The 24,227-nt window shown below is 45.2% G+C and overlaps 1 protein-coding gene across 1 annotated transcript in view; it reads right to left on the reverse strand.

The window, feature by feature from the left end:
* IGF2R (insulin like growth factor 2 receptor) overlaps nucleotides 1-24,227 on the reverse strand; it is a 294,611-nt gene that overhangs the window by 126,264 nt on the left and 144,120 nt on the right. Inside the window, exons 18-21 of the mRNA XM_082249744.1 lie at nucleotides 21,679-21,841; nucleotides 16,964-17,140; nucleotides 11,396-11,494; nucleotides 4,592-4,693 (exon numbers count right to left, since the gene is read on the reverse strand). Coding sequence (XP_082105870.1) covers nucleotides 4,592-4,693; nucleotides 11,396-11,494; nucleotides 16,964-17,140; nucleotides 21,679-21,841 — 541 coding nt within the window. The remainder of the gene's footprint in view (nucleotides 1-4,591; nucleotides 4,694-11,395; nucleotides 11,495-16,963; nucleotides 17,141-21,678; nucleotides 21,842-24,227) is intronic.

Below are 24,227 nucleotides of genomic sequence, written 5' to 3' on the forward strand. Positions count from 1 at the left end.
CGGAGCACGTCTACAGAGACTGCCCCCAGAGATCCCGGTCCTACGCTGGAGCCCTGCTCAAGGGCAGAGCCCCAGACAGCGCTGGGAAAAAGAAGCCAGGGGAAAAGACTGCGAAGGAACCTCGGAAAGCCACTGGTGAGTCCCCCCCTCCCCAGGCCCCTACCACCTCCTCCGACCCATCCCTCCCCAACCCCCCTGAGTCGGAGGTGACCTCACCTGCCCCTGCCCCTCCCCCCTCCCAGCCCCCCCCCGCCCTGTCCTCCATGGAGGACTTCCCCACCCTGCCCACCGCCCCCCCCACCCCACCCCCCACCAGCAAAGGCCGAAAACGGAACCTAGACAGCCCGACAACTGAAGAACCCACCAAGCGGCCCACCGTGGCCCAGCAAGATGACATCGCTGGACTGGACCCAGTGGTGGAGGACCTCGAGGACCTTGAGTCTGCGGGGGAAGATGAAGGAGAAATGCAGGAAGGTAAGGATCTGGCTCCCCCAGAGACTGACCTCACCCAGGACCTGATGGACAGCATCCTCGAGGAGAACGGCCTGAACCAGGACACTGGACAGGCACAAGAGGCAGTGGAAGAACCACCCCCCCCTCAGGGGAGGTAAGTTCAGCCCACCTGCTAACTAGCCCCTTCATCTCCTTTACATGATGGCAGAGATCTCTATCTTTTCCATTAATGTTAGGAGCATCAAGGATGCGTCTAGAAGACAGGTGGCGCTGACATTTCTTTCCACACAGCAGAGTGATGTCTACATGCTTCAGGAGTGTGCCCTACCCTTCTCGAGGAGGTACACTCATCTGTCCTCCCAGTGGACCCATGGTCCCTCCTACTGGTCCGGGGGTGTCGATTGTAAGTCTGCAGGGGTAGCCATTCTTGTCAGGGGTGGTCGTTTCACGGTTGACTCCGTCCAGGAGCTCGTCTGTGGCCGTCTTTTGGTCGTAGACGGCTCGTGGGCGGGAGAGCCAGTTAGGCTCATCAACGTGTACGCCTCCCCAGATAAGAATGAGCGACTGGAGCTTTTCCAGACCCTGCGGACCCAACTCGTCACCACCAGGGCAGTAGTAATCGGCGGTGATTTTAACTGTCCGATTGAGGAGGATGGGCGCAGCTCCAGCATGTACGCAAAGCTCGACACCACGTCTAGGCTGCTCAAGGAGATGATCGCGGAGGCTTCCTTGAAGGACGCCGTGGGATCCATAGGGAAAGGTTCCGTGAACTATTCGTGGTGCCGTCCTGATGGATCCGTGCGTTCTAGGATAGACTTCGTGCTCACCTCCAAGACAGTCAGACATCGCGGGTTCTCCATGGTCCCCTGCTTTTTCTCTGACCACAGGGCCATTCACTTTCGGGGTGACCTGGGCGAGGGCTTTGCCCCCGGTCCGGGCTCCTGGAAGCTGAATGGTACCCTGCTGGAAAATGAGGAACTGCTGGAGGAACTCAGGGAGGCCTACATTACCTGGAAGGAGGACAAGAGGTTCTTCAGAAAGGTAAGTGACTACTGGGAGTTTGTGAAAGTCAAGCTACGCAGCTTCTTTCAGGCAAGGGGACGCCAGCAAGTGTGTGCCAGGAAGAGGGAACTCAGGAGACTGCAACGTCAGATGCAGTCCCTGCAGGACCTTCACCACTGCGGCTGGGACGTTAGGCAGGACCTGGAGGACACCAAGAAGAGCCTGAAAGGACACTTCGAGGAAGAATCCAGGCACCTCGTCTTCCGTTCCAAGGTGGAGAATCTTGAGAAAGGTGAGAAATGTAACTCTTTCTTTTTCAGGAAACTCCACTCAGGACACACTCCCTTGTCTGAGCTGCGGGACGAGACCGGAACACTCCAGAAGGGGAAGGAGGCTGTGATGCAAGTTGTCAGCGACTACTACACCAACCTCTACTCCCCGAAAGAAACACATACGGCTGAGGCCGACAGGTTCTTGTCAGGTATCACTAACCAAATTGATCCTGCAGGTATGTCGGCAATCAACGCCCCCTTGGCGCTGGAGGAACTGCACTCTGCCGTCAGATCCTTTAGGCAAGGCAGGACCCCGGGCTGCGACGGTCTCCCAGCGGAGCTCTATGTAGCGCTGTGGGATCTCGTTGGCCCGGACCTGCTCGAGCTGTACGAGGAGATGGTGGTGGAGGGCACAATGCCTCCGTCGCTGAGGGAGGGGATGATCACGATTTTGTATAAGCGGAAGGGGGAGAGATGGGATCTGAAAAACTGGCGTCCCATCTCTCTCTTGAACGTGGACTACAAAATCCTCGCCAAGGTTTTGGCCAACAGGCTGAAATCTGTCATCGGACAGATCATCCACCCGGATCAGACTTGTGGCATTCCTGGTCGCAGGATTGCGGACAGCCTTGCGCTTGTCCGGGACACGGTCCAGTACATTCGAGGCCGCCGTGTGCACGCGGCCCTGGTCAGTCTTGACCAGGAAAAGGCCTTTGACCGTGTCTCCCATGAGTTTATGTGCAGAGCTCTGCGCAGGTTTGGTCTTGGGGACATGTTTTGTTCGTATGTGAATGTGATGTACAATGACATTTGTAGTACGGTGTTGGTGAATGGCTGGAAAACTGACCCTTTCCCTGTTCTCTCTGGGGTCAGACAAGGCTGCCCTCTCTCACCTCTGCTTTTTGTTTGCTGTATAGAGCTCTTTGCCGAATGCATCCGACAGAACCCAGAGATCAGAGGGATCACCGCACCGGGACCGGACAGAAGGGTTGTCAAGTGCTCACTCTACATGGACGACGTAACGGTGTTCTGTGCTGACCAGCGCTCCATCGACTCGCTCGTCCAGACCTGTGAGGACTTCGGCAAAGCTTCAGGGGCAAAAGTCAACTGTGGGAAGTCAGAGATCATGCTCTTCGGAAAGTGGTTCCTGCCTTCTTCTGCATCCATCCCTTTCAGCGTCAAGGCGGACTTCATCAAAATTCTTGGAGTTTGGTTTGGAGCTGAGGGCGCAGCCCTGAAGTCTTGGGAGGAGAGACTGTCCAAGATGAGACAAAAGTTTGGACTATGGAGCCTCAGAGAACTCACCATCGAAGGGAAAACACTGGTACTCCGCAGCGAGATCCTCCCTGTGTTGCAGTACCTCGCCCAGGCCTGGCCCCCCCGGGTCAACACCTGCAAGGCCATCACCAGGGCAGTGTTCCACTTCATCTGGGGCTCCAAGATGGACAGAGTGAAGCGAGCAGTCATGTTCAAGGAACCCCTCAAGGGCGGTAAGGGCATGCCCGACATCGCAACGTTACTGGGGGTGTTCTTTGCCTGCAACTGCATCCGCAGAACTTTGATTGACAGAACTTCGGACTCTGGAGGCAACTCCATGTCCCGTTTTTTCCTCCTGCCTCTCTGGAGGTCCCTTGGATGGGACAAATGGGACAGCTCCATCCCCTACAACTGGGACACTCCTTGGTACTACTTGGACACTTTCAAGTTCATCAAGGAGCTGGGGCTGCATGGAGTTAAGCCCGACTTGTGGAAGCCAAAAACTATCTACAAGTTGATCAGAGCATTGGACATTGCTGAGACTGTTCCAGGCCTCCCTTCAGCCACTTGCAAAGTGGTCTGGAGGAATGTTTCTTCAAAGGGACTCACCAACAGGCATAAAGATCTGGCGTGGATGGCTGTCCAGGGGGGTTTGCCACTCAGGACATTTATGCATGCCAGAAACTTGTGCAGATACAGGCACTGCCCCTTTTGTATCATCCATGAGGAAACGTCATTTCACGTTTTCTGGGAGTGCTCATTTGCACAGAGCCTGTTGAGGGCCTTGGAACCTGAACTGAGAGACTTTGTCCCACAGACTGCCATCACACATTTCGCTGTGCTGAATGGACTTTTTCATGGGACTTTTTCCCAAGAGGACATTGACAACGCCTGGCGGGTGTTGTGCTGCTTTAAGGACGCTTTATGGTGCGCCAGAAAGCGCCTTATCCACCAGAGGGAGAGGATGTCCATTGAGGACTGTCGCAGACTGATCCACAGTCTGCTCAGAGACTATAACCTGATGGATCTCATGGAGGAAGAGGAGGTCTGAAGATTTCCCCTTCCCCCACTCTCCCTTGTGTGTCTTTGTCCATTCAATAAAGCTTCGGGCCTGTGATTTCATTCCCCTCCCCTTACCCCTCTCTCCCACCCCCCATCACACCTGTTGCTTTTTTGAAATGTTTATTATTTGATATCGTTTAAGGAATGCAACGTATAGATAACGTATTTTTCAGTTTCATGCTTTAGGGGTATTGCGGCGTCATGCATGATGTGATGGCACGGGGTATCCTTACTCCGCACACCACATCAGGCATCATACCGCAGAATGAATGTATGTGATTGAATGTATTTATTAGTATGACCGGAAATGTATTGTAATGTAGTGTATTTATGCGCTGCGTCGCAGTACAGGGGAGAATGTACCCCGACAAAAGTATTGTTTTTTGTATATCTTTTATGCAAATAAAGATTACATTTTCAACAAAAATTAAACACTCAAGAAAGGTCTGAGGTTTACTACCCCTTTAAGTCTGCCAACATGCACACATACTTTTTTATTTTTTATATATACAAGAATATCCAGCTATTTAGAATGCTCTGTTTACCTTGTATGTTTTACCATTTCCTTTAGCAACATATCCGGACTGATTCTTCAAAGATTCCAAATTATAAACAAATCCTGTGTTTGGGTTTTTCACTTTACACTCCTGCAAGCAAAAACATCAGTGAGTTATGGTAGATAGACCAGGGAACCACAAATACAGGAAACTTCATCAGCTGCTAAAGTAGATGGAAAAAAAAAAAATTGCATTTAAAACATTTTTGTTTTAAAAACCCTGAGAGCCTTGGGCTGGGATTACACTGCTCCGACATGGAAGTCGCACAACTTCTGAACTGACTTTGCCCTGCGACTTCATATCCAACTTCTATGTGACTTCACTGAACAGGATCGGACTGAGATGATTGTGTCTTTCCCTTTGATCAATCAAAACAATTCCTTTGCTTTTAATATAGAGGAAACCTCACTGCAAATTTAACCCCCCCCCCCCCCGATACATACCAGCCCCTCAGTAAGGTATGGATTTTGAGGGGAAACCCCAATCCAACAAAAGAAGATAAACTGTGTGGGAACCCCCCAAAATCCATACCAGACCCTATTACCTCAGCACGCAGCCTGGCAGGTCAGGAAAGAGGGGGAGGCGAGCGATCAAACCTCATTGTAGCTCCAACGTGTCTTCTTCCTCCGATCTTCTCCCTCCACTGATGTCATCTGCCGCCGCCGATCCACTAAACCCCCCCCCCCCAAAAAATTATCTTTCTCTGACGCTGGCTCCCATTGTTTTGTCAGCTCAGTTGTCTGTCGGTTCTTATATAGCTATGGGGTGTGGCTATCACAGTGATGTCACAAGGGGACTGGGGGGTCTCTGGATGATGTCACCAGATGGCCACGCCCCATAGCTATATACAGTGCCTTGCGAAAGTATTCGGCCCCCTTGAACTTTTCGACCTTTTGCCACATTTCAGGCTTCAAACATAAAGATATAAAACTGTAATTTTTTGTGAAGAATCAACAAGTGGGACACAATCATGAAGTGGAACTAAATTTATTGGAAATTTAAAAATTTTAACAAATAAAAAACTGGAGAAATTGGGCGTGCAAAATTATTCAGCCCCCTTAAGTTAATACTTTGTAGCGCCACCTTTTGCTGCGATTACAGCTGTAAGTCGCATGGAGTATGTCTCTATCAGTTTTGCACATCGAGAGATTGAAATTTTTGCCCATTCCTCCTTGCAAAACAGCTCGAGCTCAGTGAGGTTGGATGGAGAGCATTTGTAAACAGCAGTTTTCAGTTCTTTCCACAGATTCTCGTTTGGATTCAGGTCTGGACTTTGACTTGGCCCTTCTAACACCTGGAAATGTTTATTTGTGAACCATTCCATTGTAGATTTTGCTTTATGTTTTGGATCATTGTCTTGTTGGAAGATAAATCTCCATCCCAGTCTCAGGTCTTTTGCAGACTCCATCAGGTTTTCTTCCAGAATGGTCCTGTATTTGGCTCCATCCATCTTCCCATCAATTTTAACCATCTTCCCTGTCCCTGCTGAAGAAAAGCAGGCCCAAACCATGATGCTGCCACCACCATGTTTCACAGTGGGGATGGTGTGTTCAGGGTGATGAGCTGTGTTGCTTTTACGCCAAACATAACGTTTTTGCATTGTTGCCAAAAAGTTCGATTTTGGTTTCATCTGACAAGAGCACCTTCTTCCACGTTTGGTGTGTCTCCCAGGTGGCTTGTGGCAAACTTTAAACGACACATTTTATGGATATCTTTAAGAAATGGATTTCTTCTTGCCACTCTTCCATAAAGGCCAGATTTGTGCAGTATACGACTGATTGTTGTCCTATGGACAGAGTCTCACAACTCAGCTGTAGATCTCTGCAGTTCATCCAGAGTGATCATGGGCCTCTTGGCTGCATTTCTGATCAGTCTTCTGCTTGTATGAGCTGAAAGTTTAGAGGGATGGCCAGGTCTTCGTAGATTTGTGGTGGTCTGATACTCCTTCCATTTCAATATTATTGCTTGCACAGTGCTCCTTGGGATGTTTAAAGCTTGGGAAATCTTTTTGTATCCAAATCCGGCTTTAAACTTCTTCACAACAGTATCTCTGACCTGCCTGGTGTGTTCCTTGTTCTTCATGATGCTCTCTGCGCTTTAAACGGACCTCTGAGACTATCACAGTGCAGGTGCATTTATACGGAGACTTGATTACACACAGGTGGATTCAATTTATCATCATTAGTCATTTAGGTCAACATTGGATCATTTAGAGATCCTCACTGAACTTCTGGAAAGAGTTTGCTGCACTGAAAGTAAAAGGGGCTGAATAATTTTGCACGCCCAATTTCTCAGTTTATTTGTTAAAGTTTGAAGTATCCAATCAATTTCGTTCCACTTCATGATTGTGTCCCACTTGTTGTTGATTCTTCACAAAAAAATTACAGTTTTAGATCTTTATGTTTGAAGCCTGAAATGGGGCAAAAGGTCAAAAAGTTCAAGGGGGGTGAATACTTTCGCAAGGCACTGTAAGGACTGGCAGACCAAGAAGCTGACAATGGCAGGAGCCAGCGTGAGAAGAAAAGTTTATTTATTTTTTTTTAATCGGGTCAGCGGTGGGGGGATGACCGCAGTGGTGAAGAAAGCGGAGAAAGAAGACACATTGGAGCTATGACGCGGTGACATTCTTCATATTTAATAAAGGTATTTTCAAAAACCAACCCTTTTTTTTTTTGTAAGCGTACACTTTATTTTTTATGGTTAATGGGTAGGGGTACAATGTGACCCATACTCATTCACATGGGGTGGGCGGGCTTTATCTGGGGGCCCGCTTGGTAAAGAGGGCTTTCGGATTCCAAAAAGCCCAAATTCCAATGCCTGCAGACCCCCACAATCACCGCCCAGTGTTGTCGGGATATGGCCCTTGTCTCCAACATGGGGACAAGGTGCTTTAGGGAGGGGTGGGTTCTGTACAGACATAGGAGCTCTGCTTTAAATTAAAACAAGGTAACAACACTTTAAATAAAAATATAAATATATATATATATCCCAATTTTTTTGGGGGGTGGGGGGGTGATGGATGGTGGAGATTGCTTTTACAAGGAGGGCCGACTGTCGGCTCTTATAAAGAAAAAAAAAAGAAAAAAGTACCAGGAAGACGCATCATCCAGGTATTACCCCTTGAAGTCTAGCGACATACGGGTACAATGCAGGTCGGCAAGTGGTTAATCGTAAATTGTGTCCCCTGTGCCTATTTTTGTGTTTTTTTATTTCGACAACACTTAGGCTTTAAACACTTCCATACCACAGTACGTCATATGACGCCCTGGGCTTTCAGTGGGGAAATCTGAAGGATGTGTGCAGCTGCAGGCATCATTCATATATTTTTTTTCAGCCAGCGATTCCCTTCACCATAAGAGCATTCCTCATAGTGGATATTTAGCCACTTGCTTGTTCTTACAGGCGGCGGGAGGGGCCGTTCCCTCCCTCCCTCCCTCCCTCCCTCCGGTGCTTCTACCAGAATCCGCCAGGGGCGAAAGTTCACCATAGATTGTCCCCGGCAGTCTCTATGACTCTCGAAGGCCTAGGTGCAATGTTATGACGTCACATCTGGCCGGGCAGTTGCAAATACTGCCGTGATGTCGGCTGCAACCTGGAGAAGAAATCTGAGATCTTTCTTATTAACCCCAGATCTCTCCATAAAGAGGACCTATCATGCACTATTCCTATTACAAGGAATGTTTATATTATAATAGGAATACAAGTAATAAAAAAAAATTAAAAAATTAAATTAAGTGCCCCCCATCCCTGCGTGCTTGCACATAGAAGAAAAAACGCATATGTACATCGTGCCCACATAGGTAATCGGTGTTCAATCCACACATGTGAGGTTTAGCTGTAAACATTAGAGCAAGAACAATAATTCTAGTCCAACACCGCCTATAACTCTAAACAGGTAACCTATAAAAAATTTTAAAGCGTTGCCTATAGAGATTTTTAAGTACCGGATTTTGGCGCCATTCCACGAGTGTGCGCAATTTTAAAGCACGACATGTTAGGTATCTATTTACTCAGCGTAACATCTTTCACATTAAAAGTGTTGTTTTTGTTTGTTTTTTTTTAAATTTATAAAACAAGATTAATTGCTGCGCAAATACCGCGTGACATAAAAAGTTGCAACATTTTATTCCCTAGGGTCTCTGCTAAAAAAACATACATAATGTTAGAGGGTTCTGAGTAATTTTCTAGCAAAAAAATTATGCTTTTTACATGAAGGAGCGGAGTGCAAGAATTGGCCAGGTATAGAAGTGGTTAAACATTTCTAATAGTTGCATGCTTTATACATTTTTGCCTCCTCATAACAAGCTCATAATACAAATATAATACATACATATAATTTCAATACACTACATTGATTAAGAATACGAAGACAAAGGCTTCAATTATTCAATAGGGTTAATTTACTAATTGCAAATAGGCTCTTTAAGGGGAAATTTCCCCTTAGCTTGCTGAATGTGGTGGAAATTTTCTTCACAAAAAATACTCAATCGCATACAAAGGAAATTTAGGAAAACTAAATGGTTTTGCTTGCACATGATTGGATAATGAAAGTCAGCAGAGCCTAACTTCATTCCCTAAGCTAAAGGAAAATTCACTTGCAAACTGAACAACCTATTTTCCTTTCAGTGAATCGAACGCTATGGTGTTGATTTACTAAAACTGAAGAGCGCAAAATGTGGTGCAACTGTACATGGTAGCTAATCAGCTTCCAACTTCAGCTTGTTCAATTATTGATGAGATCACACTCTCCGACATGGCCAGAGGTAGCTTTGCATTCCATTACAGAATACAAAGCTGCCTTTGAAAGGCTGAACGCCGTTTAGACCTAGTCTTATTTTGTGCTGGATGTGAGACGGGAAGTCTCTGTCCCACAGTTGGAACCCAGCACTGTGCATTGTATGTAGCTGAAGCTACATGCAGTACTTAACCACATAACGACCAGCCGCCGCAGATGTACTGCGGCAGGCTGGCTCTCCCAGACAAAGTCCCGTACATGTACGGCGCTCGCCTGGGTGGAGCTAGGGGGTGAGCGTGTGCCTCTGGCTCCCGTCCCCGTTAGTCAGCTGGGGAACCAGTAGTGCGTGTGACAGGTGGCTCCGATGGCCGCTGGCCACTTGGGATCTCCCCCCGCTGACAGAGGACGGCTGATGTAAACACAGCCGTCTGCCCTTCTCCCTGAGATGATCACAGAGACCATGCGATCCTGCTATATAGGATGGCATGTCTCTATGGTATCTCACAAGCCCAAACCCCCCACAGTTAGAATCACTCCCCTAGGCTTACTCCCGCCGCCATTACTAGTTTAAAAAAAAAAAAAACAACAATAAAAATGACATAAATCTTTCCCGTAGTTAGTAAACACAATAACTTTTGCGCAAACCAATCAAAATACGCTTATTGCTGTTTTTTTTTTACCAAAAATATGTAGCAGAAAACCAATTGGCCTAAAATGTTAAAAAAAATTGATTTTTTTAAATTTTTTTGGGGAATGTTATATCAGAATGTGAAAAACATTGTTTTTTATTCAAAATTGTCGCTCTATTTTTGTTTATAGCGCATAAAATAAAAATTGCACAGGTGATCAAATACCACCAAAAGAAAGCTCTATTTGTGGGAAAAAAAGGATGTCAATTTCGATTGGGTACAGCGTCGCATGACCGCACAATAGTCCGTTAAAATCACGCAGTGCCGAATCGCAAAATAGGGCCTGGTCATTAAGCAGCAAAATCTTCCAGTCTTAAAGTCGTTAAGAGTCAGTACAGCACTAAACAAACTATTTAGAGTTACAGGAAACATGAAGATCAGCTTTAAACATAGTTGTGTAAAAATAACTAAAAATTTAATTGTTTCATGTTTTTATCCATGAAATAGTTTAAATTTGATTATTAAAAACAGTGTACTAAATAAAATCCTTTTAAAGGATAAGTTCACCCTAAAACTAAAATCCCTGCATCTAAAGATCTCCATGTTCTAACACTAACCTATCTAGCCCTGTAAAGAAGAAAGCAGTATACTTACCTTTTTTGAAGCCGATCCGACCCGATCTCCAGCGTGGAAGCTCTGCAGAGGACACAGCCGACAGCGGCTGTGAAATGAATGGGAAGTGACATCACCCATAAACTTACTATAGGGCTTCCGTTGTCAGCTGTGTCCTCTGCACCCGCCTCCACAGCGAAGACGCGGCTGACAGCTCAGCGTGGGATCGGGTTCAAAAAAGGTAAGTATAAGGATTTCTTCTTTACAGGGATAGATGGGTCAGAGATTTTAGTTTTAGGGTGGACCTTTCCTTTAAGTACGTTGAATAATGTAAAGGCTACTTGAGATCATGAAGGTTGAATATTCTAATAAATAGGTTTTCCTTTTTTTTTTACTATAATGTTCTCTTTAAAGGCATTGCACTAAAACTATATGTGATGTATTAAATATTCTTTATTAAATTTATAACTAAAGGTGTTTGTTTTGTTTTGGAGTGCAGAAGGATTAGAATACCTGTAAAGTTTTTTTTGCTGCCTGTGACCCCACTAGGGAGAATCACCTACTCTGACATGTTTACGGTCATCACCGAAAGTGAAAAACTCCCAAATTTTGGGTTGTCCCCAAAATACAGGTAAAACCTTTCAATGGGGACACTAGTTCTGGTGACAACCAGGGATTCCCTTACTCTGGAGCGATTTTCTCTTGCTTGTTATAAACCTCCTTTACTTTATATGTATAAATCTTACAAGTATATATTCTACTAAAATATATTTCAAAATTAAGAACATTTTTTCCAATAATGTCATGTTAACTTACATTTCCATGTGTTTCTTTGACAACAGGACAAGCCGCTTCAGTGTACCATATAAAGGTAGCTACACAATTTGTAACTGCAACAAAAATTGGACTTAAAGACTAAAGAAAAAAAAAAAAAAAAGACATTTTAGGCATATATTCAGTTTTATTTACTTATTTATTTTTTAATAAAGATTCACATACAACTATACAGCATTGTGTTAAAGATCCCATTAAACCTATCATAAGAAAGAAAACTAAAGGCCAGTTGAAGTCCTACACCTATTCATTTATGGCATTGGTGGAAAACGGATTTGCTCTTTTTCCTCACTCATTTCCCCACTGTGTGCCTCCAAACTACTTTTTTCCTATCCAGCATTAAAGTAGTTCTGAACTACATTATTTTTTTTTTTTTTAACCTTAATGCATTTATGTATTAAAAGAAAAGTGAGAGATTTATTTTTCTTCAGAATCATAATTACCTAGGTAAATGCAGCGTCAGTCCGATGCCGCATCTGTCCCCTGCGGGTTTCAAGACTGATAACCGAGCGATCAAACACCGCCGATCACTCGGTTCTCAGGGCTCAAAGCTTTGGCTGTACTTCTCCTTTAAAGGTTAAAAAAAAAAAAAAAAAAACAATACTACCTGATCTATCCACCCCATCCCTACACACTTACCCGACTGAGTCTCTGATCCAGTGCGGTTGTGGCTGCAGCCTCACTCTCCTCTCACCTCCTGCATTTACAGGAGTAACTGAGGGCAGCGGAGCCATAGGCTACGGATGCACACAGCCCGGGTTGGGAGTGGGCTTGCATGGATTCCCCCTTAGCACTTGGCTTGCTGAGGGGGAAACCTGAGAAGAAGTGCAGCAGAAAGCACGAGCAGGGGACAGAAAAAGAGGAGGTAAGCGACCGCTCTGTGCAATAAATAAGAAATTCAACTTTAATATCACTCTAGAGCTCGAAAAGCAAAAGCATATATAAAAGGCTGTTGAGATGGGGTGGGTAGATAAAAAGTATAAACTGCTGAATAAGGGAGATCAACTTTAAAATATTGCTTCACTCAGTAAAATGATGCTCCTGTCCTTACACTGCGAAGCTCTAGCATAGCAGAGCTGAGTAGCAGCCACACCTCTCAGCACAAGTTTCCCTACAGAATATTGCAGAGAATAGGAGGGGAGGTTGGGCTCTGGTAATGTTACAGAGTGCACTGGTTTAACCCATGTTGCCTATTGACCTGCACAGACATATAGATGGTATAGAATAAAATCACCCCCCCCCCCCCTTTAAAATAATCAAAATGTTTTTGCTTTTCAGCTTGAAATATAGACAGACACCGTTTTTATTTTATCCAGCTGTATCTACAAGTGCAACTTATAACATCCAAGTGAATGATAACACCAACATGTCAGAAAAAAAAAAAAAAAAAAGTTCAATAAACAAATCACTAAGTTGGAAAAAGGATCTCCCCCTGGTGTCAGTATTTTGTTGAACCAACTTTTGATTTAATTATCAGCCTTTAGTCTGTTGGGATATGTCTTTATTAACCCCCCCCCCCTTCTTTGCAGAACTGCTCAACTTCAGTTACATTTGATGGTGACCTTTTGTGGACTACAGTCTTCAAGTCATTCCACAGATTTCGAATTGGGCCATGCAAGGACATTCTGGTCATTTTTTGACGTGTGCTTTGGGTAATTGTCACGTTGGAAGGTAAACCTTCTTCCCATTGACAACTTTCTGGCAGAGGGCAGCAGATTTTCCTCAAGAATTTAATGGTATTTTGCATCATCCACTTTTCCTTCTATCCTGACAAGTGCTCCAGTCCCTGCTGCAGAAAAACACCCCCATAACAGGATATTACCACCCCATGCTTTACTGTAGGAATGGTGTTATTTGGATGGTGAGCTGGATTGGATTTCAGCTAGACATCGTTTGGTATTAAAGCCAAATAATTAAATTCTAGTCTCATCTGACCATCATAACACGTCTTCAAGGTGCATTTAGGCAAAGATCAGTCATGACTGCATGTGGCCTTTCTGGAGGAGTGTCTTTTTTGCAACCCTCCCATACAAGCCACATTTGTGGAGAATTTGTGATATTGTTGTCACATGCACGCAATGAATTCCTGCAACTACTTTAGAGTTGTTGTAGGCCTCTGGATAGCCTCTCAGACCAGTTTCCTCCTGGCTCTTTCATTGAGGTTTGGAGCGACGTCCTGATCTATGGTCTGTGTTGTACCAAATACCTTCCACTTCCTACCAGTGACTGAAATGCTTCAGGAAAGCTCTTTTCATGCTGAGATCAAATTGACCACAACTGATCACAGTTGAACGTCAAATGGATTACCTACACCTGATTGAGTTTACAAGTCATTTTTGGGAGGGGGTGATCTTTTTCCCAACTCAGTGGTTCTGTTTTTTTATTATTTTTTTTTCTGACATGTTGGTGTTTTATATTTCACTTGGATGTTATAAGTTGCATGGAGTAAATACAGCTGGCTCAAACAAAAACTGTGTCCGTCTTCATTTCAGGCTACAAAGCAACAAAATGTGATTATTTTAAGGGGGGGGGGGGTATTTTTTTTACCCATTCTATTTAGACTTGCTGCACAAATGCTGTTACCAGGAAAAGGAGGAATGTTTACCTATAAATTCCATAACTTCGAGTACAGTACAGGGCACAAGTATTCATAGACCTTGGGTTAAAGGCTCATACGTTAAGGTGATTGTACACTGGAAAAGCTTAAGAGGACATGCCCCCTGGGCGCCTCCTCTAAAACGTTACCCTTCAAGAGTCTTCAGTTTTGTAGAAAGCAATCCAAAGTTAACCACTTCTGGACTGACTGCTGTAGTTTTAGGTCGCTACTTTGACATAAAATTTTCTTACAGGGCAGGCAGTCCTCTTTCACATAAAGTGGTCCCAGGGGTGCCTGCAGAAAGGAGGGGAACCCGAGGGTCCGCCCATCCCAAGGAGCGGCCCACGTCCACTCCAAAACCCTCCAGGGGTAGTGCGGGGACAGCTACTCACCATACCAGGAACCAGGTGGGCACCGCTCCAGACAGATCCTCCTCTCCATCGAAATGGGGGGGCTGTCAGCCAGGAGGAACACTGCGACTCAGGCTGAGGCCAGGTCATATGCGACCTCGCAAGACGTTTAACTCGCAGGACCAGCCCCCATCCAGTGCCTAGTGCAGAGCTGAGGCCTGTGCACGCTTGCTGGCCAGACTGGAGTGACCACTGGACCTAGATTATCTAGCTCGGCAGTTGCTTGTTGACCACTCCGGAAAAATCCAGGAGGAAAAGATTTCTATCTAAAAAATGTTGCCAGGACCAAAGATCCCAGCAAAGAACTAGGTCCTTACTCCTGACTAGTCAGAAAAAAAAAATGAGTGACTATAGCAGGAGAGAGAGTATATCCCCTGGGACTGCCTATGGGGGTAGCCAGAAGTTTTTTCTGCCTAGTGTGCTACTCCAGTAGGGGGCAGCATAACCCAATGGTCAAGAATGACAGGAGTTGTGTTCGTAAATGAACGAAAAAGAAAGTAAAACCTTCCCTCCTGTGACCTCTTTGATGAATTTGTGAAATACCTCCCCAAAAATGCTTCTGCCTTGAAAGGACATCAGTGTGAGGCACTAGTTGTAGGCAACTTTAGCTCTCCATGCTTTTAGCCACACAATTCCCTGCAAGTAAATGGAAATTAAAGCCATTCTGTAAAATTTCAGTCATAACATATTCTAGGACATCCACACACAAAAGAAGAGCAGAAAGTAACTGCTGTAAATGCTCCATTAAAGAGCAGTCTTGGAATACAGGAAGAAGTTGTATTAGGTTGATTGTTCATTGACCTAGTCCAGTTTGCTGCAGTTTGACACACTGAATTTGAAGCTAGAGCTGGTTGCAGGGCTGGGCCTGCAAGAGTAAAAATAGCCTTTAGGAGCATCTTAAACTTTCTATCTGCAGAATCTTTGAATGAAGGAACATCTTCAAATGGTAGAGTGAAATATTTAAGACTGAGATAGCAGGATCAACTAGAGGAACAGACCACTTTTTGGTGAAATTCTTTTCCACTGGATAGAGTTTGGCAAAAAAAATTTGGAAGAGAAAATCCTTTCTAGTGTAATTCAATGGTGACAGATTGCACATTTGTGTTCATGAATAGGGAATCTTTATATTGATTTTGCAGGTCTCTTTGTACCCAAAGGGGCACGAAGAGATGGTGGAGAATTAAGTTCTACAATGCAGAGGCTTTTGCCAGAGCAGCAGCGAGTTTATTTATATTAGCAAGCATGTTGAATGAAACTCCCACTTCATATGTAAAAGAGTGTAGAGAAGAAAATTCCTTTGCAGACCCCTCTAACCTGCCTCTATATTGTCTTCATTCCTATCTGTGTCTCCCTCATCTAGGGCAGGCATATCAGGATCTGACTCATGTAAAATGGAGACGCTGGAGAAGAGACCTGGTGTTTTCTACCCCGGATGGAGATGGCTGTACTGATGCCATTAGTTGTCGGAGGAATTGTGAAAAAGATGCAGAAAATTGGTAGGCCACTTGTTGCATGCCTAAAATAGAACTAGAAAAAAATCCTCCTCCGATGCAAGGGAAGCATTGTCACTCTGAGGTTGAGTGCAATGCAGTATTTGGCTGAGCGAATGTCCACTTGAGTTTTTGTCATGCCTTCCTTTCACCTGGTTTCCACCATAGCTGCAGGTGATGATACTTACAGAGAAGGGTGCGGAATACAGGGTAAGCATGTCCAGTAAGTGTATGCAGCCACCGGTTGTGTAAGAGGTCTTTCACAAAGTCCTCGAAAAGGTCAGGAGGAAGTGCCCAAGTACCTTATATAATCCAAACAAAGCCCAGGTTTTTAAAGTAACAGTCTGTGGGTGACCCCGTCGTACCTGTTCACAATGCTAGACAGTATATAGAGTCCAAACTTCCCTTCAAGGTGGGCACACCCCCAAAAGGGTCTTCGGGGTTTCATAGTGATGGACCATGGCTCTGGACCTGTACAGCGCCCTGCACGTGATTGCAGGCACTTAATAAGGAGCTAAGGAAAGCGCCTGTGCAGGATCCAGTGGCCAATGCAACATTATAGGCCATCTCCACTGCATGGGGTTTGGGCACGGCTCCCAAGGATCCTGAGGTTGCGCCAGTTCGATTTACTGCTTCTATTTATGGTGTTATTTATGGTGTTAAAAGGCTGTAAGCTAAGAGTAATTTTTTTGCAAGGGAGAAGAGGTACTTCCCTTTAAGACATTAGAAAAAAAAAAAAAATGAGGACTCAAGGAGTGGGGTGGGGTTATAATGGAGGGGCCCAGGAGGCATGTCTTTGAAAGCTTTGCCAGTGTCCAGTCAATAACAACAGGGTCTATGAATACTTTTCTGCGTACTGTACGACTAACATAGAAATAAGATTAGGAAAGAGAAGATTGTTAGTTCAAAATCTATTTCTTTTCAGTGACTTCATTTGAGTTTTAGGAGAACTTTGCAAAATCAGCAAAATAAACAGAAAAAAGAACACATGACGACATATTTGTCTAATCAGCTTTTTTATGCATAGATGTTCATTCAGTTTACAAACACCTACCGTAGCTCCTTTCTTGCAATTAAGATGTATTACTGAAGAATAGGTGGTCCTGTTTCCTTCCATGTCGATACATGCAGATCCATTTGTATATTCCAGGATCAGGTTACCGTCATCTATAACAGGCTTCTTGCTTGCCACCCCCAAATTATTGATTTCCACACTCTCAACTGTCATGTCCTTAAAATAGAAGCATTTGAACAAATGGATGCATATGAGTGGTTGAAATCAAAACCTGTAGCTAACTAGATTACTGGTAGTAATTATCTACTTTTCCTATAGGAGCATATAATCTAGTAAACCCAGGAAAAGGCCTCATCACAGGATATGCGTTTGTATTTTCTGTATTTTATTCATTACATCTTGTTGAATGACAGATCAGCTCATTTAGAAATCCAGTCTCATCTTTGGAGCTAAGGATGAATTTACCGGGTTCAGCTCTAATCAGATATGATGTGTTGAGTTAGGCAGTTTCATGCATAAACCAAATAGTATGCGTGCAGACCACAGACCAAGGAACCAGTCAGACAACTTGTATGCTAGTCTGCAATAAACTGAGAAGCAATTCAGCAGTCTTGTAAAGCCAACTACTATAGTAGAGTCCACCAAACTGACTCCATTGCACAATGGAAGGAAATGCTTATCAGTTTAGAATAATATGCTGACACCAAATAAAAAAAATGTGGTGCCATGCAGTCTTGTAGGAACAGAAATACAAGGTCTGGTGCAAATTCTGAACAGCCTTCCACTCGTGCTGCCCCATCACTAAAGCCACCCTGGCTAGGCACTTCCTAAAGGAGATGTACCCTTTAACAGCACCCACCACCACCACTCTACTGCCCTTTAAAAGAGAAGTGTTGGATTTAAAAAAAAAAAAAAAAAAAATACAAAATTATAATCACCAAGGTGGATGCAGCATTGGTCTGATGCTGCATGCATCTCCCTCCACCCGTAAGATCAAGAACGGACTGCTCAATGCTTTGCCTTTTGACGCTCACTGGAGCGCCAGGATGTGGAGGGGGCAGGATCGGCTGGCTCAAGCTCTCAGCAGTGTGCTGAGAGGTTGAGCGAGCTGCTGGTTAACATTAAAGTTTGGACCCCTCCAAAGTCTGGACCGGCTGCGGCACTTCAGCAATGCATAACAAAATGGACTCCTGTGACCTACAGGAAAAAATATGGCCAAAACAGCTCAGCCATACTTCTTTAACCACTTGCCTACTGGGCACTTTCACCCCCTTCCAACCCAGGCTAATTTTCAGCTTTCAGTGCTGTCGAACTTTGAATGACATTTGCACGGTCATGCAACATTGCACCCAAACAAATTTTTATAATTTTTTTTCTAGATAGAGCTTTCTTTTAGTGGTATTTAATCGCCACTAGGTTTTTTATTTTTTGCTAAACAAAAAAAAAAAACGAAAAATTTGAAAAACAAATAAATCGTTTTCATAGTTTCAGGTTATAACATTTTGTAAATAATGGGATTTTTGACTTACCGTAAAATCCATTTCACTGATGTTCATTGACGGACACAGCCCCTGATCTTTTTAACCATTGGGATATACTGCCCCCTACAGTAGAAGGACACTAAGCAGAAAAAGAACTTGACTACACCTATGGGCAGTCCCAGGAGGTATACTCCCCTTCTCTGCTATATGTACTATAGGGTACTTTGTTACAAGCAGTGTCAGAAGTAATACAACTCCAGGGGTGGGTACTGTGTCTGTCAATGAACATCAGAGAAATGGATTTATACGGTAAGTCAAAAATCCCATTTACAAGATTTTATAACAGAACCACCTATTACCAGAACAGAGACCCTTTTGTTTTTGGGCATAGCTGGATTTGATTGTCCAGAGAGTTCGAACACTTGTCCCATTTGGCCAAGATCTCCCTTTGCAGGGACCTTGTATGGAATTGTGCAAACGGGACCGCCTCAAATCTAGAAACCATCAGGCCAAGCACCTTTATGCAAGTCCGGAGGCACAACCAACTGCTGGACAGCAAGAGATGAATCGCACCATGCAATTTCTGGAGTTAATCCAGAGGAAGGAAAACTCTGGCTAGAGCACAGTCCAGAGTCAGACCCAGATAGACTAGATTTGTGGAAGAAAACAGAGCAGACTTCTGATAATACAGAAGCCAGCCAAACTCCCTCAGAGTCCATATAGTGATGTCCTCCTTGTCCATCAGAGCAGCAGGAGACTCTGCTCGCAAGAGAAGGCCGTCCAGGTAGCCCAGCACTGCGATGCCTCGCTGACGTAACAATGACAGCACCGGAGCCAACACCTTTGTGAAGACCCGAGGAGCAGAGGTGAGACCAAAAGCTAACGCCACAAACTGATAATGTCCCTCTCCCACGGCAAAGCAGAGGAAGTGTTGGAGACAGACACATTCCCAGACACATAGTGGAATGTGTAAGTAAGCATCCTTAATGTCCATAGATGCAAGAAAATCCCCCTGATGCAAGGATGCCACCACCGTGCGAATAGACTCCATTCTAAACTTCTGTACCCTCACAAAGCAGTTTAGGGCCTTCAGATCCAGAATTGGACGCACCTTGCCTTCTTTCTTTGGGACCGTGAACAGGTTTGAATAAAACCCCTGAAAACATTCCGGAGTTGGAACCGGAACAATCACCCCTTGAAGCAACAGGTCTTGCAAAACCCGAACAGGGCTTGCAAGCAGTTCGGGAACAGGTGCACATTAGAAGGAAAGAACCTCTCTGGAAGGTAAGAATGAAACTCGATCTTGTAGCCGGACCGTATCACTTTGTGGACCTACTTGGTGCAAGACAACGGTTACTGAAACCAGCGAAGACATCCCCCACCCCAGGCACGGGTGTGGGCCTACCTTCATGCAGAACAAGCTTTGTCTACGGATCTGGAGAAACACACTTTGGACTTGCCAAACCAAGGTTGCTTGGATCCTCCCAAAGAGGCATTGAAAGGCTTTGAACCCTTGTCAGCCCATTCTGAGGGACGAAAAAACTTCCTGTGAGCCGAGAAGGATTGGCTAAGTCTGTGTCGAGGTTCCTAACCCCCCTTACTAGACTGTTTAAGAAAGGTACTCTTCCCCTGGGAGACTCAATGATGTCATCCAGGGTAGCTCCAAACAGGTGATCTCCTTAAAACAGAAGATCAGTTAAGGCTTTTTAGAGGTCTGGTACGCAGACCAACATTTGAGCCACAGAACACCCGAGGACCACTGCCAAAACACATAGTCTAGAAATCAGGGGAGCCACATCCAAAGAAGCATCACAGATAAACTATGTAGTCCCTGGACAAACTGGTCTACCAGCTCCCTAAAGGCAGGAGTGAGCTTCTCAACCTCCAGGTCATGACGTAAAAGCTTAGCCCACTCAGTCAGTTTGTGACACTAGAGCAATGGTGAAGATTGGTCTGAGTGCCAAGCCAGCCACAGTGAACATACTTCGGGCCAAAGCCTCCGCTTTTCTGTCAGCCGGATCCCTAAGAGTCACGACTTTTCTACTGGAATCATGGTTGCCTTATTCAACCTGGAAACCGGGGGATCCCCCCACCGGTGGAACAGTCCACTTCTTAAGGAGGGACTTTTCAAAAGGATACCTCATTGTGAATCGCTTAGGGACCACAAAGGGACGTTTTGGACGTTCCGACTCTATGCGACAAGTCTGTCAAAATAGGAAGGAAATGGAAACACCTTCGCCACTCTAGACGGCTTGTGAGTGCCAAAGGGAACTGGTGCCTCCGCCCCAGCTTCAGCTGCTTCCTCCATTTTTAAAGTCTCATGCCCAGACACAATCAGTACGTCAACCAGCGCCTTTTCGTGCGCAGCTACAGGAGTGGAGGAATCATCCTCACTAACTGAGAACTCAGGGCGAAGGCGGAGGGCACTTTTTACTACCCTGCCGCCCAAAAGCCACCTCCACCCTAGACACAAAGGTCTTCAGGACTGCCGTCAGTGCATCAATGGATGATTGGGACCTGGAGGGCCCCGCAGGCTCAGAGGGGGTCAGGTGGGGAAATGTGCTCCAAGGACTCCATGAGGAATACGGGTACCTTACAAAAGTGAAAAGACACTGCCAAGGGAAACCCCCACTGTGCTGGTAATACCACCCAATCGCCAGCCACAGAGTACCCCCGATCCTGCAGCAGAGAGAGGGAGAGGACCCCACCAGACAGTCACCGGCAGCACCAGGATTAAAGCACTCCACGTGCGGCGTTCCAGGAAGGAAAGAGGCCCAGAAGTTAGCACCAGGGGATAAGGAGGGGCTCAAACAGCTAAAATGGCTGCCCAGAAGGCTCCACAGTAATGGTTGCAGTTTATTTCAATGCTGGACTAATGCAAAATGGCTGCCGCGGCTACACAAACAAAACAGCAGCAACCTTGAGCAAGTTTGCCATAAAGATCTTCTGACAACAGCTTTTCATTCATTCACCATATTCTTGTACATGCAGGGATATGTAAAGGGAAGGTTGTGATACAAGAACCAACCAGCCCAGATCCCAATGCAAATGCTGCCAGTCAATCATCCCCCCATCGGACCAAAGAATACCTCAACTGGGTATAGTGCAGAGGGAGCTTGCATTTATTCTGCTACGTGAGCAGATTCAATCTCCAAGCTGTTTTCATTAGCTTATATGATGCCAGCTGTTACTTCATTGTGGAGAATGATATAGATATAAAAAAGTCAAAGTGCAGTTTGAAATTTTGACATTCAGAGAAAATTCTATACTTACAGAGACATTAGTATATTCTATTTGGCACACAGACGTAAAGGGATCACACCCTGTAATGGGTATCAAAGACCGGCATACATTAATATAATATTTTCTCCGTTTCCCATGGCCTTCATCAATGGAATACCAGTTTGTAGTGTGTACCCCTTGTACCTTCGATAAGCTGGAAGAAAAACAGAACAATGATATGCAGTACATTACATACATCACAGATACTGTAAATTACATTTTCCAAACTGCTAATGGATGAGCAATGCAATAAGTATGCAGCATTTGTGTATTATATATATATATATATATTCATAATTTTTTAAATCTAGATAAAATAATATACTGCAGGTACATTGGGTATGTACAAGAAAGTGTTGTAAAGAAACATCCATTGGGAACAATAGCAGTGGAGACATTACTTAATTGCCGAGTCAAAAGCAAGCATGTGCATGGTGGAAGAGCTGATATGCTTATTCTTGTTCCTGGTTCGTGCTATTTAGTGACTTTAAGAATAGGGACAGCCCTGGTGCATAAATGCAGCTTCTTTTTTAATCATATTTTTTTGGTAATGGTGGCTGAAGAGTTATAAAAACTTAGAGAAGACTTTGGCAAGTTTTTTCAGACTCCTACTAGTGCTAAAGACTTGTTTAAAGCTGCTGAAGTCAATATTGGTCCAAATCTTGATTTATTTTACACAAGACAATGTCTTATTATACAGTGTTCATTTTTCTCAACTGCAAAGCACCAAAAGGTAATATTCAACATTATTAAAATGTTTCTACAATGTTATTTGTATAATAACAGCTAGGGATGCACCGAAATTTCGGCCACCGAAATTATCGGCCGAAAATGAGCCTATCTCATTTCAGCCGATAATGGGTTAACAGTGCCGAAATTAATATGGCCGCCATGAGGAAGGAGGAGGGCGCGGCGCAGCGCAGCGCAGGTTTTAAAAGTCCCGCCTCTGGCCGGCCGCCCGCCTCTCAATGACGTCCCTACTACAATCTGTGCATTAATGAAGGGACATACCAGGCGGGAGGGCGGGGCGAGCGGCAGCTAATAGATAGAACTATGTGATCCTTGACTGTCAGCTCAGCGGGACTGTGTGTGAATGAGATCTGACCTGACACCGGGCGGGGGGGGGCGGGGGGAGCGGCCGCTAATAGCTGTAACTGTGAGCCCTTCACTTCCTTGTCAGCGGAGATACATGCCTGACAGGGAAGTGAAGGGCTCACATAGTTACAGCTATTAGCGGCCGCTCCCCCCGCCCGGTGTCAGGTCAGATCTCATTCACACACAGTCCCGCTGAGCTGACAGTCAAGGATCACATAGTTCTATCTATTAGCGGCCGCTCGCCCCGCCCTCCCGCCCGGACTGTCAGGGAATTGAAGAGAAGTGAAGGGCTCACATAGTGACAGATATTAGCTCGCCCGCCCGGTGTGTCACTTCATTCATGGACAGATCGTAGTAGTAGTGACATCACCGGGAGGCGGGCGGCCGGCCAGAAACGGGACTTTTGAATAATGGACACCGTGACCGGAGGAGCTGAGTGAGTAGGAGAGGGACGCTGACGCTGATGCGGGGGGGAGGGGGGAGGGGGGGGTGATAGCTGAGGCAGCTTACCATTGGTATTTGTATTAATTATGCAGCATGAGGGGGTTAATGTATTAACCCCTTTGTGCTGCATTAGTGCAACCAGTATCAGTGCAACCAGTGTTAATTAACACTGATACTGGTTGCACTAATGCAGCACAAAGGGGTTAATTAACTGCCACTGGTCGGTCACTAATGCAGCAGTGACAATACATTAACCCCCTCATGCTGCATAATACAAATACCATTGGTAATTAAATTAACCTATTGCCAACCCATCACAGTACATTCTGTGACAGGGTGACAGCGACAGGTGTACATCGCTGCCTATTTTAAAATTATTTGGGGGAAAAAGTAATTTTCGGTTTCGGTTTTCGGCCAATGGCATCCTGCATTTTCGGTTTTGGTTTCGGCCCAAAATTTTCATTTCGGTGCATCCCTAATAACAGCTATAATTTCCTCTGTCGATTTACCCAAAGAGTGCAAATCAGCAAGGTTAAATGTATGTACTGGATTCAATAAAATCCTGTATATTTGACTTTTTAAAACTGTGGCACCGGCATCACATGTATGTATGCTATGAAGAGGGGCAGGGGGAGTGCTGACAGGCCCCTCTAGGCTTGAGCTTACTAGAAGATTAATATGAGCAACTGTACAAGGTTTCCAAACCAGTCAGATTACCCTTTCCCCTACTTGACTGACAGCCAGTGCTGGCTGCGGGAAAGAAACAAATATTGCTGCAGCTGTAAACTCATGAATATAAGATAGGCACCTTAAAGCGGTTGTATCCCCATAAAACTGTGGCGCTGTGAGTGGCCGCAGCCGCGATGACGTCATTCCCGCGCATGCGCACGGGAATCCACTTTCCGGCAAGGAGCTCTGAAGGTCCGACAATATACGCCGGACCTTCAGAGCGTATGCGCCGCTGGTGTCAGCGGCTGCATGCAGGGTGAATATCTCCTAAA

The sequence above is a fragment of the Pelophylax lessonae genome (assembly GCF_965119305.1).
Source record: "Pelophylax lessonae genome assembly, chromosome: 3".
NCBI lineage: Eukaryota > Metazoa > Chordata > Amphibia > Anura > Ranidae > Pelophylax > Pelophylax lessonae.